Below are 13889 nucleotides of genomic sequence, written 5' to 3'. Positions count from 1 at the left end.
AGCTTTCTTTAAGACAATATTTTTATTTTTTAAAATTATTTTCAAGTGAATACCATTACAAAAAGATTTTTTGGCATAGTTTAAAGATATTTTAAAGTGAAAATAACTTTAAGAATACTGTAAATATTTCGTAAAAACCCGTTCGTAATCTCGGTGTCAAATAATTTTTTTTCCATTGTTTTTTTCGAGTGCATTCAACGTATCTCACCTCCAAAGATCTGGCTGCTATTTCTAGCACTCCATGCTACGTTGTAACAGCTATTTGCGATAAAGGACCCGAAATATCTGTTACGAGGTAGCAGAGAGTGCCAGAAATAGCAGCCAAATCTTTCCTTTTTGGGGGAAAGGAGCCGTTTACGCGTGATTTCAATGTCACATCCATTGAAAGCATACGAAATAATCTGGAAAAGAAAAAAAACACGAAACAAAACCCCGTTGCTGGGAAACTCAGACTTTCATGGTGACCCAATGGGTCATGTGTAGTCTAGTCCAACTATAAAATCGTGAGTTGTTAAGGCATAGGTGTGTGGTTAATTGTGAGTTTGTTAAGGCATAGGTGTGTGGTTAAGAAGCTCGCTTTGTAACCATATAGTTTCGGGTTCAGTCTCACAGCACGGCACCTTGAACAAGTGTCTTCTACTCTGGCCTCAGTTTGACTAATGCATTGTGAGTGAATTCGATCAAGGGAAACTGTGTGGAAACCCGTTGGATAAGTGTGTTGAGGTGTCGAAAGGTTATTCGTCATCTCACTGCAACCTGGTCATTGGCACAAAGGAACAGAAAAAAGGTGAATGTAAAAGAGTTTTTATCTGTCTTCAGGTAATTCAGATGGCTCATATATTGCTTAAAATAAATTTGTATTTTTCTGACATTGGCGTTTATTCTTTTTCAGGAATATATTTCCAGATAATTTAATGGTGGCCTGTTTTAAGAGAGTAAGTAAAATCACATATAAAATTGGTTGTTGTTTTTTATGCTATTGTTGTTGTTGTTAGTGTTGCTGCTGCTACTGCTGTTATGGTTGTTAAACCCCAGTTTAACTCAGAACAGACTTGTGATGAAGCTCTAACTATCCTGGTCTATCAGACTGCATTATCTAATGCAGTGGTTCCCAACCTGAGGTCCGCGGGCCCCTGGTGGTCTGCAAAGGTAGTACTAGGTGTCCGTGAACACGTTAAGCTGACAGACCTTTCAATATCCTGGGATCTGTGGAAGGTGGCGAGCTGGCAGAAATGTTAGCATGCCGGGCGAAATGCTTAGCGGTATTTCGTCTGCCGCTACGTTCTGAGTTCAAATTCCGCTGAAGTCGACTTTGCCTTTCATCCTTTCGGGGTCGATAAATTATGCACCAGTTATGCACTGGGGTTGATGTAATCGACTTAATCCATTTGTCTGTCCTTGTTTGTCCCCTTGTGGGCAATAAAGAAATAAGAAACGTTAGCACGCCGGGTGAAATGCTTAGCGGTATTTCGTCTGTCTTTACGTTCTGAGATCAAATTCCGCCGAGTTTGACTTTGCCTTTCATCCTTTCAGGGTCGATAAATTAAGTACCAGTTGTGTACTGGAGTTGATCTAATCAACTGGCCCCCTTCCCCCAAATTTTGGACCTTGTGCATAGAGTAGAAAAGAATATCCTGGGGTCCATAGGACAATTCATTTGAATAAAAAGGGTCCTTGGTAGTGAAAAGGCTGGGAACCAGTGTTTTAATGCATCGTTTATAAAGACGATAGTGTGTGATTTAAGAGTGGTTTTGCTGATATTTTTGGAAGGGCAAGGGATCACTTAGAGGCTCTCTTAAAGAAATGAAGCATGGTGTATGTATGTGTATGTGTGTGTGTGTGTGTGTGTGTGTGTGTGTGTGTGTGTGTGTGTGAGAGAGAGAGAGAGAGAGAGAGAGAGAGAGAGAGAGAGAGAGAGAGAGAAAGAGAAAGAATGAGAGATAGATAGACAGACAGCTGGAGAGTACAAAAGTGAGAGACAGTTTGAGAGCTGAAGTAGAAGAGAAAGTGAAAGTGAAAGAGCAAGAAAGAGAGAGTGAAAGAAAGACAGAGAGAGAGAGAGGGAGGGAGGGAGGGAGAGATATTACAACTAAGTTCAGTGTTGATTTCTCACTACTGAGAAGTAAAGTTTAGTGTCAGTTTAACATGGCTATTCCATAGGAACCGACGTTACTCCTGTTTTTAGTCCCAGGAAGACGCCTCCTCTAGCTAGTTATCAATGCAATCTGCACCTGATATATATTGCAAGCAGGGGAGCGAACCCCTACCATCTTCTAATGACAACAGAACCTGCTCTGCAAGATGTATCGGATGCAGATTGCATCACTGACCAACTGGAGGAGGCGTTCTCCTGGAGTTAAAAACGGTAGTAACAGCCATGTTAAATATTTTTTAATTTTCTATAAATACGCCTCAGGCAATGTAGATTATGTTTATATCGGAATTTTCATATTAAATTTCGATATAATCATAATCTACACACTCTGAAAGGGATTTGTAGAATATTTCATTAAAAAATGCTCATCTTTTTGAAAGTTATGAGGAAACAAAGCCGATGCTTGTGAATTTTCTGAAACTCCTCACTCCCACCTATGGAAAAAAATTTTTTTACCACAAATCCTGATATAATCGGAATGTACACAATTTGAAGCATATTTGTAGAAAATTTCACTGAAAAATATCTATTTTTCTGGAAGTTATGAACAAAGAAAATTGAGGGCAGAGGGCACACTTGCGTAGACATGCCTTTTTAATTTTACATAGGTACAAAACCAGAAATTTGGGTAAAGTAACAGTTAGTGAAGGCAAGTGGCCTAATAGCCCTAGCATAGCTAGAATGTGTGCTGCCTGGTGTGGCCCTTCCATTTACCACCCCTGGACTTCACAAAAAATACATATTGCCTACAGTAGACCCCAAAGTGATGCCCCTTTAAAAGTACTGCCCCCACCACTCCAAGCTACACTAGTGCCTAATGGATAGAGTGTCAAAATTGCAAGATTACAGATTTGTTTCCTGGACTGTTATGTTCTTCAGCAAGACACTTTACTTCATGTTGTTCCAGTCCATTCAGCTGTAAATAATTGACCCTGCAACGGATAAGCATTCTGTTCTGGGTGTGAATCTTAGTGATCTTGGTTATTTATACTGCTTGAAAACCAGGTAACTGACCCCATGAAACAGTAATGTCCAGAGGTTGATGATGACAAAGAACAGTCAATTATATCAACCCTGGTATTCAAATAATACTTTATTTTATCAACCCCAGGAGGATAAAAAGCAAAGTCGATTTCAGATGGATTTGAACTCAGAACTTAACAAACTGGAACAAATACCACAAAACTTTTTGTCAAATGTAACAGTTCTTCTAATCCATAACCATACATTATATCGGTTTCAAATTTTAGCACAACGCCAGCAATTTCGGAGGGGAGGTAAGAAATCATTATTCTACATAAAACAAAAATTCATTTTATTTTACAGAATCTATTTCTGTTATGGCTTCAATTGCGTTGTGAGTTTATTCTATTTTCTATCAACAGTTCAAGACAGAACAAGTGGAAGTAACCAACATCAACAACCACACTAGAGCTCCTTTTGGAACTACTGGAGTCAGTACAGAGTTACCAGAGTCTTGGAGTCAGTCATACAGCACCCTCGTTACCAACTCAACCATGGATGTACCAAATGTAACTGACACTGGACTGCAAGACATACCAGTAGCAGAGAAAATTTATCAGACAACAACCTCAATTATGGATGGTTTACAAGGTAGAATAAATAATATAAGATTCTGACTTTTACTCATTTTCTAATTCTTCGACTGCATTAGAAAGAGGGGTAGGAAATGGACGAACTGCTTATCAACTTTTACCAAGAAATTTAGTTCACGTAGGACCTTCTGCTGACTCAACCATCATTTCATTACATTTAACAGAAATTTCATCTATTTTAGAGTCTATCATTTCATTTATACTATTGTTGCCAGTACCGCCTGACTGACCTTCGTGCGGGTGACACATAAAAGCACCCACTACACTCTCTGAGTGGTTGGCGTTTAGGAAGGGCATCCAGCCGTAGAAACTCTGCCAAATCAGATTGGAGCCTTGTGTTGCCATCCGGTTTCACGAGTCCTCAGTCAAATCGTCCAACCCATGCTAGCATGGAAAGCGGACGTTAAACGATGATGATGATGATGATGATGATGATTAATAAATATACACTTCGAAGGGATATAAATAGAACTTCGTCTATTTGTACTATCTGTATCTACATTTATTGCACGTTTACTTCTTTCATGAACAATCTCCTCTTCTCTCTCTCTCCCTCTCTCTCTCTCTCCCCTCTTCTCTCTCTACCTCTTTCCCCACTTAACTATACTTCTCTTTTTTCTTCACTTTTCTTTGTATTTCTATCTGTATATTTGACATTACACTCATGTGCACAGACACACTCACACACATATCTATTATTTTTCTTTCTTTTTTCCTGTATAGACACTAACAATCTACAACACATATACTCTCTCTCTCTCTCTCTCTCTCTGTCTGTCCCCTTATTCACTTAATACACATGCATACATTTCTAACCTTTTCCTCAGTGTTTGGAATTGAACTTATTGAGTATGGTTCCAGTCCAATGACCGAAACAAGAAGTCAAAAATAAAGATAACTACTCAACCCGTTCTTTTCCATTTGCAGATCATCCCTCCAGGTTTGAACCCTTTCTCACCCTAACTGATGGCACCAATTTGCTGGGTCTTGTGGTGTATTCATTAATGATGAGTATAGCCATTATGCGTGTGGGAGAACAAGGTCGATTACTTGTTGATATTTTCACTGCTTTTTACCAAAGCACTTTGAAATTAATATCTTTTATTACATGGTAAGGTGTATCTTCTTTTATATGGTATCACCTTTTCATTACAGGTTTTTTACAACACAATTTTCATTACATAATGTTTTCCATGTCTATTGAGCCACTGTGAGAGCCTAGCCCCTACGTGTTACACATCTTCTTTTTCTTCTTCTTTCTCTTCTTCTTCTTGTTCTTGTTCTTGTTCTTCTTCTTCTTCTTGTTGTTCTTCTTCTTCGTTTTCTTCTTTACCACAATGTTGAAGACGATGATGATGGCAATACCGAACAAAACCACTCCTCCTCCTTCACTACCACCACTGTCTACCAAATCCACTCATAAGGCTTTGGTCGGCCCGAGGCTATAGTAGAAGACACTGGCCTAAGGTGCCACGCAGTGGGACTGAACCCAGAACCATGTGGTTGGTAAGCAAGCTACTTACTACACAGTCACTCCTGCGCCTATTGTTGACTATTTATCTACATCTGGATATAAAAGTTTTGGAAAGGTATTTTCCTGTCTAATTTCCTATACATGAAAGTCTCCACTCTCTTCATGACTGATGTTGTCTAAGGGTTAGGATATCACTTCAGGGCCAATACAGCTTGATATCAGTGTCATTGCAGGCTACACTATCAGAACACTAAGAAACAGGATAAACACTGCAAGACATCTTGGCCAATATTTTAACAAATTCACTAAACCACCTCACTGGATTGGTAATTCTTTTATCAACCCCAAAAGGGGAAAAAGCAAACTTGATTTCAACAACAACAACAATACACATACACATGTACTCACAATGGGCTTCTTTCAGTTTCTGTCCCACAAATCCACTCACAAGGCTTTGGCTGGTCCATGTCTACAGTAGAAGACACTTGCCTAGGGTGGTGTACAGTGAGACTGGAGCAAAATGTCCCTCAAATTACATTGTAGTGTCTTGAATAAAGTAAAGACATTACATAACATAGTCCTAAATACATACCCTCTCACTAGACATAATGGCTTTGTTGACTATTTTTCAATGTAGGTTTGCTTTGTCAGTACTGACCTGCTACTAAACAACGATAACACAGACAGCTTGAATTTTACACAAATCTTGTGTTTTAATTTATGAAAATTAACTCAATATGAAGGTTATGCTAGGATACAAAATACTGCATTATTTACTTTGAGATGATCTCTCATAAGAACTCATGGTGCATAAAAGCACTTGTAATTATATTGTTGACAGACAAGAACTGTCTGCTATGGCTGTTGGAACTGCCAGATCACTTAATTTCACCCTGCTATAAGTTCCTCAGTGACAGATGTTCAGCAGTAGCATAACAGCTGAATCTCCCATCAACAATATGCAGAGTATCTTTTAATAAGCCCATTGGTTGTTTGCAATACCAGTGCCTGAATAGACACTGATAATCTACATATTGTTGACGGGAGATTTGGCTGATATGCCACTGCTTGGCATCTGTCACTGAGGAAGCCATAGCAGGGTGAAATCATATGATCTGGCAGTTCCAGTGGCTGTAACAGACAATTCTCATCTGTCAACAATACAATTGCAAGTGCTTTTAAACACCATGAGTCCTTATGATAAATAATGCCATATTCCTTGTTCTAACATAACTTCCACACTAAGTTGGATATCATGATTGCCTTTTGGTATTAATATTGCTTCTGCCGTTATAAATTAAATAAAAAAATTTTTTTTTTCTCTCTCACCTGATTTCCTAGGTTCTCTCCAATTGGAATATTTTTCTTGCTCACTAGTACAATGATTGGATTGGAAGAACCTTCCACAGCTTTCCATCAGGTGGCACTGTACATAGGAACAGCCTTGGTTGCTCATTTAGGCTATGCGCTGGTGTTATTACCCTTGGTATATTTCCTGATGACACGGAAAAACCCAGTAAAATTTCTCTACAAGAACTCATTGTGTATATGTACAGCATTTGCTACATCATGCAGGTATGACCACCACTAATTCCCACCTGAAATAAGTAAAAGTTAAAAGATATTTAGGAAGAAAAATATTCTCTGTTCAAGCCTTTCCCCTATGGGAAGAATAAATAAATAAATATATATATATAAATATATATATATATATATATATATATATATATATATATATATATATATATATACACGTATATCTGTATATATATGCATATATATGTATATATATATATGGATATATATATATATATATATGTATATATACATATACACACACATATATATATATATATATATATATATATATATATATATATATATATACACACATTCATAAATACACATGCGTGCATGTGCACACGCACATGCACACGCACACACACACACGCACGTGTTTGTATGTATGTATGTATTTATGTATATGTAGATATATATAATTATTTCATAAAGGTAGGATTGCATATGTTTATGAAAAACTCTTCAATGTTTTTGCTCATGCTCTGAAAATAATTTGTTTTAGATTTTCAACAACGTGTTCAGTAATAAAATTTTCAAAAAAAAAGAGAAAAGAACACCATTTGAGCGTGGCTGTTGCCAGTACCACCAGTCTAGCCCTTGTGCCAGTGGCATGTAAAAGCACCCACTACACTCTTGGAGTGGTTGGCGTTAGGAAGGGCATCCAGCTGTAGAAACTCTGCCAGATCAGATTGGAGCCTGGTGCAGCCACCTGGTTCGTCAGTCCTCAGTCAAATCGTCCAACCCATGCTAGCATGGAAAGCAGACATTGAACGATGATGATGATGATGATGATGATGATGATGATGATGATGATGATGATGAAAACCCTGTTGATCCTTCTTCCTGTCGTTATACTTCATCCAGTTTTATTTTTCATCTTGTGCCATTTTCTTGCAGTATTACAAACTTACCTGTGATGTTACAATGTGTTGAATGCAAGGCAAGACTCCATCATCAAGTAACTCGCCTCACATTGCCCCTCGGGGCCATTATTAATACTAATGCTGGGGCCTTGTACAAGTCAGTAGCCTGTATATTTATTGCACAATACGAAGGAGTTCCCTTGACAATTGGAAGGTTGATAATTATCAGGTGAGGTTGTTTATTATCTTAAACACTTGACTGATCAAATGCAATGTCATCTTGTACTTATCACCTTTTCCCTCCTCTTTCTCTTCCTCCCACCCTCCCTCCTTATCTTTCTCTTTCTGATGTCTGTACACACACACACACACACTCGACCAAATGTATGCACACATGAGGAGGTATAGAAAAATTCCCGGACTAGTTATGTTTAATAAAAAATCACTTATTTACCTAAGTTTTAATGCCACCTCTTTTGAAACAGTCACCTTGCACAGGAATACACCAGACCCAGCATTCTTGCCACTCAAAACAATGCATACGACTCATTGCCTCATTGCCATAAGCTTACCGAAGCATGCTCAATGTCTCTGTAGCAGACTTCCCAGGTTTAACGTAAAATTTCACATTGGCTCTTTGTTCTAACTTCCTGTCCATGACAAAAATCACAGACTACAGCATACACATGATCATAAAATCACAAATTTCACAACTTGTGAAGAAGTAAACACAATGATATCACTCAGCACACTGCCTCATGAAGGTCACTACTAGCTCTCACTGTACACACAACCATGTGCTGTCATCTGTTGGAGAGCTACAGAACTTGTCCAGGAAATTTTTTATAGCATCTCATACATATATATATGAGAGGCTTCTTTCAGTTTTTATTCACTAAATCTCCACTGACAAGGTATTGACTGGCCCAGGACTATAATAAAGGACATTTTCCCAGTATGCCACACAGTGGGACTGAACTGAAAATCCCTGTGGTTGTGAAGCAAACTTTTTAACCACACACCCATTCATGTTCCTATGTACACACACACACACACACACACACACACACACACACACACACACACACACACACACACACACATTCTTTTCCCTGGCTTTTGAATTGCACTATAATTCTATTAACAGTAGCAAGAGGAATTTGATGATTTCTGGCAATTTTTTTGCTGGCTTAGACCAGCCTTAGATTGCCCAACAATACCTCTTTGAAAATCTGACAAGTTCTGCTGAATTTTTTATGCGTGGCATGGTTATTCTTCACAAATGTTTAATATAATGGCACCTGGAATGAAAAAAAATAATTACATTGTAAATTCTACACCGCTGAAAACATATTAAGACACTTAGATCAGAAATTTTGAAAATTAAAAGTGTCTATTTACTTCCTGCATGTCTGTGTATAATTAAAACGCCATGAAATATTAAATCCCTGATCTTTCAAATATTTTATATTGTTCTTGTTTACTGTTTTGTTGCTTTAACACTTTGTTGACTGTTAATAATATGCAAATAAGTATATATGAAATATTAAACTGCAGTTATTTTATTCTTCTGTTTGTGTTTCAGTATCACATCGGCCCTTGTATCAATTGGTACAAGAAACCTACCCCAAAATGGCAATCTGGGTATCCTTGCTGTCCTCACAGTTGCTGGTATCCCTAATGAAAATGTCTCCCTAATTATGGCAGCTGACTGGATCTTGTGAGTAGGTTACTGGAGTGAAATATTCTATTATTTCTAACAGAGCATCATTAACTAAGACATAGATTCCAGGCATATCAAATTCTTAGATAAGTTTCAAATTCCAGGTGAAGCTAATTTACTTCAGTCGTGTAACATTAATGTCCCTAAGAAATGTAATGACCCCACAAAATTATCATCATCGTCGTTACCACCACTACCACCACTACCACCAATAAAAATAACAATAGAGAAAAAAAAAAAACCCTGTGTGGTTCTCTCCCCTGAAATGGAAACTTTATCCTTCCTTCTATTTCGTAGTAAACTTGCTTTCTCTCCTTCTCTTACTTCAAAAACAACCATCAGTCGCCAGTCAAATTTCCCACTAATATCTGTCCCTAGGCCATTTTTTCCAGTCTAGTTTGAAGTGGTACTAGCAGAATTAAAAGAAGAGCCATCTGAACTCACAGAAGAATTCAAATGAAGCATTGTCAATTAAAGAAAAATGGAAACTGCTTGTCACTTTTTACAGTGCTGCAGCTGTTTGAAGTGGTGAGTCATTCCACACTGAAGTATTTGTATTCACTCAGGTGGTCTGGACTCTTACAATTAAGTATCTACATTAGGGACATAAAATAACATCAGAGGCAAAAAAAAAAAAAGATTAGCTGCCGATTTTCTAGTAAAGTAATAATGATGTCATCTAGAGCTCTTCATCTGTGAAACTAGACCATTCCATTGGTCTTTAATTGCATAAAAGTAGAAAGTGACACACTTTTCTTCAAAATGTCTTATAATACATGACATCTTAATCTTAAACAAAGTGTCTTACCCCAAATCATCATCATTATTATCATCAACATTTAATGTCTGCTTCCCATGCTGGATGGCTTGACAGGAACTGGCAAGGTCAGAGGCTGCACCAGGTTCCATAGTTTGTTCTGGCATAGTTTTTACAGCTGAATCTCCTTCTTGATGCCAACCACTTTACAGTATGTCCTGGGTGCTCTGTATGTGACACCAGCACTTTTTATATGGTACCATCACCAGTGCTTTTTTTTTTACATGGCACCAGCTCCAGTGCGTTTTATGTAGCACCAGCACCAGTACCAATGCTTTTTACATGGCACTTTGGTTTTAGGATATCAATTCTGTTGTGATGTGTGGGGTTTTCTTCAGTATTGCAATGCATCACATTACTCGGTCTTTTGTCATTTCCTTTGTAAGGCTCAGCGTTTTGAGATCAGCTATCATATTAACCTCTGTGAAACCTGAGTATGACTGAAAGTGGAATATTATCCTCACACAACTTAGAATGAGCAGCTGTTATGCAGACAAATATCACAGACCACATTCAAGGAAAGACATGAACAACGTTTAGTTTAATTTTTCTGTCTTATCAATTAATAACTTGGTACTTAATTAACAAATCTTACACATGTGTATAACTATATCCCCACACTTGATTTTTATCTTTTTTATTTCACAGGAATCGATTGGGTGTAACTGTGAATACCATTTCTGATGTTGTTGGAGCTGGTGTTATACATCACCTCACGTCAGTAACTGACTTAGCTTGATTCTATGAACTAGAATTGGAAACAGGACCTTCTACTTCATTTTCAACACCAATTCCAGATATTTTCTGCCTCTTTCATTATTTTTTTGTTTGTTGGTTTTTCATATTTTTTAAAGATTAAAGTTTTACTGAAAGAAGGAACATTCTAGTTAGCATTTTCATTTTAGTCAAGTGAAGTCATTGTCGTAGCTGATGACAGTACCACCTGACTGGCTCCCATGCGAGTGGCATGTAAAAAGCACCATTCGAGCATGGTCGATGCCAGTGCCAGCTGACTGGCCTTGTGCCACTGGCATGTAAAAAGCACCATTTGAGTGTGGTCATTGCCACTGCTACCTAACTGGCTCCCGTGCTGGTGGCGTGTAAAAAGCACCATTCAAGCATGGTTGATGCCAGTACTGCCTGACTGATAAGACAATCTGCCCTGAGCAATGCTTTTGTGCAAGTGACACTTTTGGGTCTGCTGTATAAACCTGTATAGGTTTGGAAGCCTTGAGAGGAGGGATGGCAAAATCAAGGGCTGCCCCAGCAATACACACTCAAATCACACTACTACCTTATACACATTAGAAGAAGAATTGTTAAGAAAGATTTGTTAACTCTATCTACATTTTATATCTATATCGGACCCCATTAAGCACATTCTCTGAATAAAACTACAAACATTTGTAAATGTTACAGAGAAATTATAAACCACGTGTGCTCTGTAATTGGTGTTGCATGTCCATGTGTTTCATAGATAGTTAAGAAGGAAGGCTAGAAAGAAGACCTGTACGATCCTCTTAAATATGAGATAACACAACTGTGGAAGATGTAAAAGGTGTGTGTGGTAAGAAGTTTATTTCCCAACCACATGGTTCTGGGTTCAGTCCCATAGTATGGCACTTTGGGCAAGGGTCTTCTACTGTAGCCAGGGCTGACCAAAGTCTTGTGGGTGCATTTGGTAGACAGAAACTGAAAGAAACCTGTTGTATATATACATACACACACACACACACATATATATATATATATATATATATATATATATATATATATATATATATATATATATATATATATATATATATCTACATGCGTCTTTGTATCTGTATTTGTCCCTCACTGCCAATTGACAACTGGTATTGGTGTGTCTCCACTCCAAAAATTGTGATTTGGCAAAAGTGACTGATAGAATAAGTACTAGGCTTACAAAAAATATGTCCTAGGGTTAAGTCATTCAACTAAAATTCTTTAAGGCAGTGCCCCAGCATGGCAATTTAGTGACTGAAACAAGTTCAAGATGAAAGAGAAAAGACAGTGCCAATTATTGTTGGGGTCTTGGGGACAGTATCAAAAGATATTTAGAGGAATATAAATAAAATGGGAACAGGGTACCTAGTAGAGCTCTCGCAAAATGTTTACCGCCATGACATGACTAGAATTACCAAGAAATATTAGACAGTTGAAAGAAACAAACAGCATGGTACCATACACTACGTTTAGCAAACCTATGACTCATGCAAGATTCCAGGAGTTCCAACAAAGCCAAAGTTAAAAGATTAAAAATAATCCTTTCTACTAAAGGCACAAAGTCAGAAGTTTTTTATGAGGGGGTAAGTCGAATATATTGACCCTCAGTGCTCAATGTTACAAAGCATTTTGCCTGGTATGCTAACGATTCTGCCAGCTTGCTGCCCTAATAATGATGATAATGATGATCATGATCATGCTGAAGAAGAAGAAGAAGAAGAAGAAGAAGAAGAAGAAGAAGAAGAAGAGGTGAGACAAAGGGGAAACAAGCATGATAGACAAAAGGCAGGCCCACTGATTACCCTTGTGTGTGTGTGTGTATGTGTACCTTTACATAGAATACATAGCTATATATGTATAAGAGAGTGATTGTGATGATTTTGTAGTTTTTTTTGCAGTGAAAACTTTTAGTTTAACTAAAATAAAGATAAAACCATTAAAATGAAATAAATCAAGCATTACTTGTTTACTTCCCATTTCGACCTGGTGCAGTTTATTTCACTCTGTCTACAGTATTATATGTACAAAGTTCGAAAGATCGTCATAATACTATAAAGTGCGGTAGCGATTACATACTTTAAGACATAAAAGAGAGAGAGAGAGGTGGGGGAGAAAAGAAAAGAACGAGATACAAAGCAAAAAATATAATCATCTACAAAGACAGGGCGAGTATATCAACTACATAAACTTCAGTATATTACAAGGATTTTGTCTTGTTCTACCCAAGAGTAGATACTGTTTCCAACTGCTTATTACTATACAATACGAAAAGCTCTAGCTTTTGGCTTTACAACTAGAATGAATAAAGTGCAAAACTAACATGAAAAAATGCACATTATGAGGGAAATATTTCGCATTCGATGTCAAGGTACATAATTCAATTAAGATAATCTATCATTACAGAGTTTTTTCCCCTTCCCTTATTCATTTTTATCTGATAGTTCATTATCTTCTGAGAGAATAATTTATTCTTCTGCAAATCGTTTCGTGAGTAAATTGTAAGAGCGTAATTTAGACACAGACAAATACATAGCTATACATGTTCTTAGCTACACACAAAATATGAGAACAAACTGTTTTAATTTCCAATTTTTTAGAATTTCCTAATTCTTGACTTTGAATTTTTAACCTTCGATAAGATGGACATACACATTAAAATTGTCAATATTTTAATCTAAATAAATCACTTAATATAACAAATATAAAAATACTTATCCAATCCAATTAAACGGAAAAAAAGAGTAAAAAAAAATCTTCAAACATACACCTATGCTGTTTCCACTTTTACTTATGGATTCTTAACCCCCTTTCAACTATATATATATATATTTGATGGGCTTCTATACAGTTTCTGTCCACCAAATTCACTCATTAGGCATTACTGAACTCAGAAACATGTGGTTTGAAAGC

The 13889-nt window shown here is 37.2% G+C and overlaps 1 protein-coding gene across 1 annotated transcript in view; it reads left to right on the top strand.

Moving 5' to 3' along the window:
* Positions 1-11101, top strand: part of LOC128248497 (uncharacterized) — a 32809-nt gene extending 21708 nt beyond the window's left edge. The window contains exons 4-10 of the mRNA XM_052969851.2: positions 893-935; positions 3541-3769; positions 4699-4882; positions 6587-6820; positions 7724-7918; positions 9275-9409; positions 10878-11101. Coding sequence (XP_052825811.2) covers positions 893-935; positions 3541-3769; positions 4699-4882; positions 6587-6820; positions 7724-7918; positions 9275-9409; positions 10878-10968 — 1111 coding nt within the window. The 3' untranslated portion in view covers positions 10969-11101. The remainder of the gene's footprint in view (positions 1-892; positions 936-3540; positions 3770-4698; positions 4883-6586; positions 6821-7723; positions 7919-9274; positions 9410-10877) is intronic.
* The last annotated feature ends 2788 nt before the right edge of the window (positions 11102-13889 follow it).

Source organism: Octopus bimaculoides, chromosome 8 (assembly GCF_046866305.1).
Source record: "Octopus bimaculoides isolate indiv1 chromosome 8, ASM4686630v1, whole genome shotgun sequence".
In the NCBI taxonomy this organism is placed as follows: domain Eukaryota; kingdom Metazoa; phylum Mollusca; class Cephalopoda; order Octopoda; family Octopodidae; genus Octopus; species Octopus bimaculoides.
Note: the sequence above shows the minus strand (reverse complement) of the source record. Positions and strands in the feature narration are given on the sequence as shown.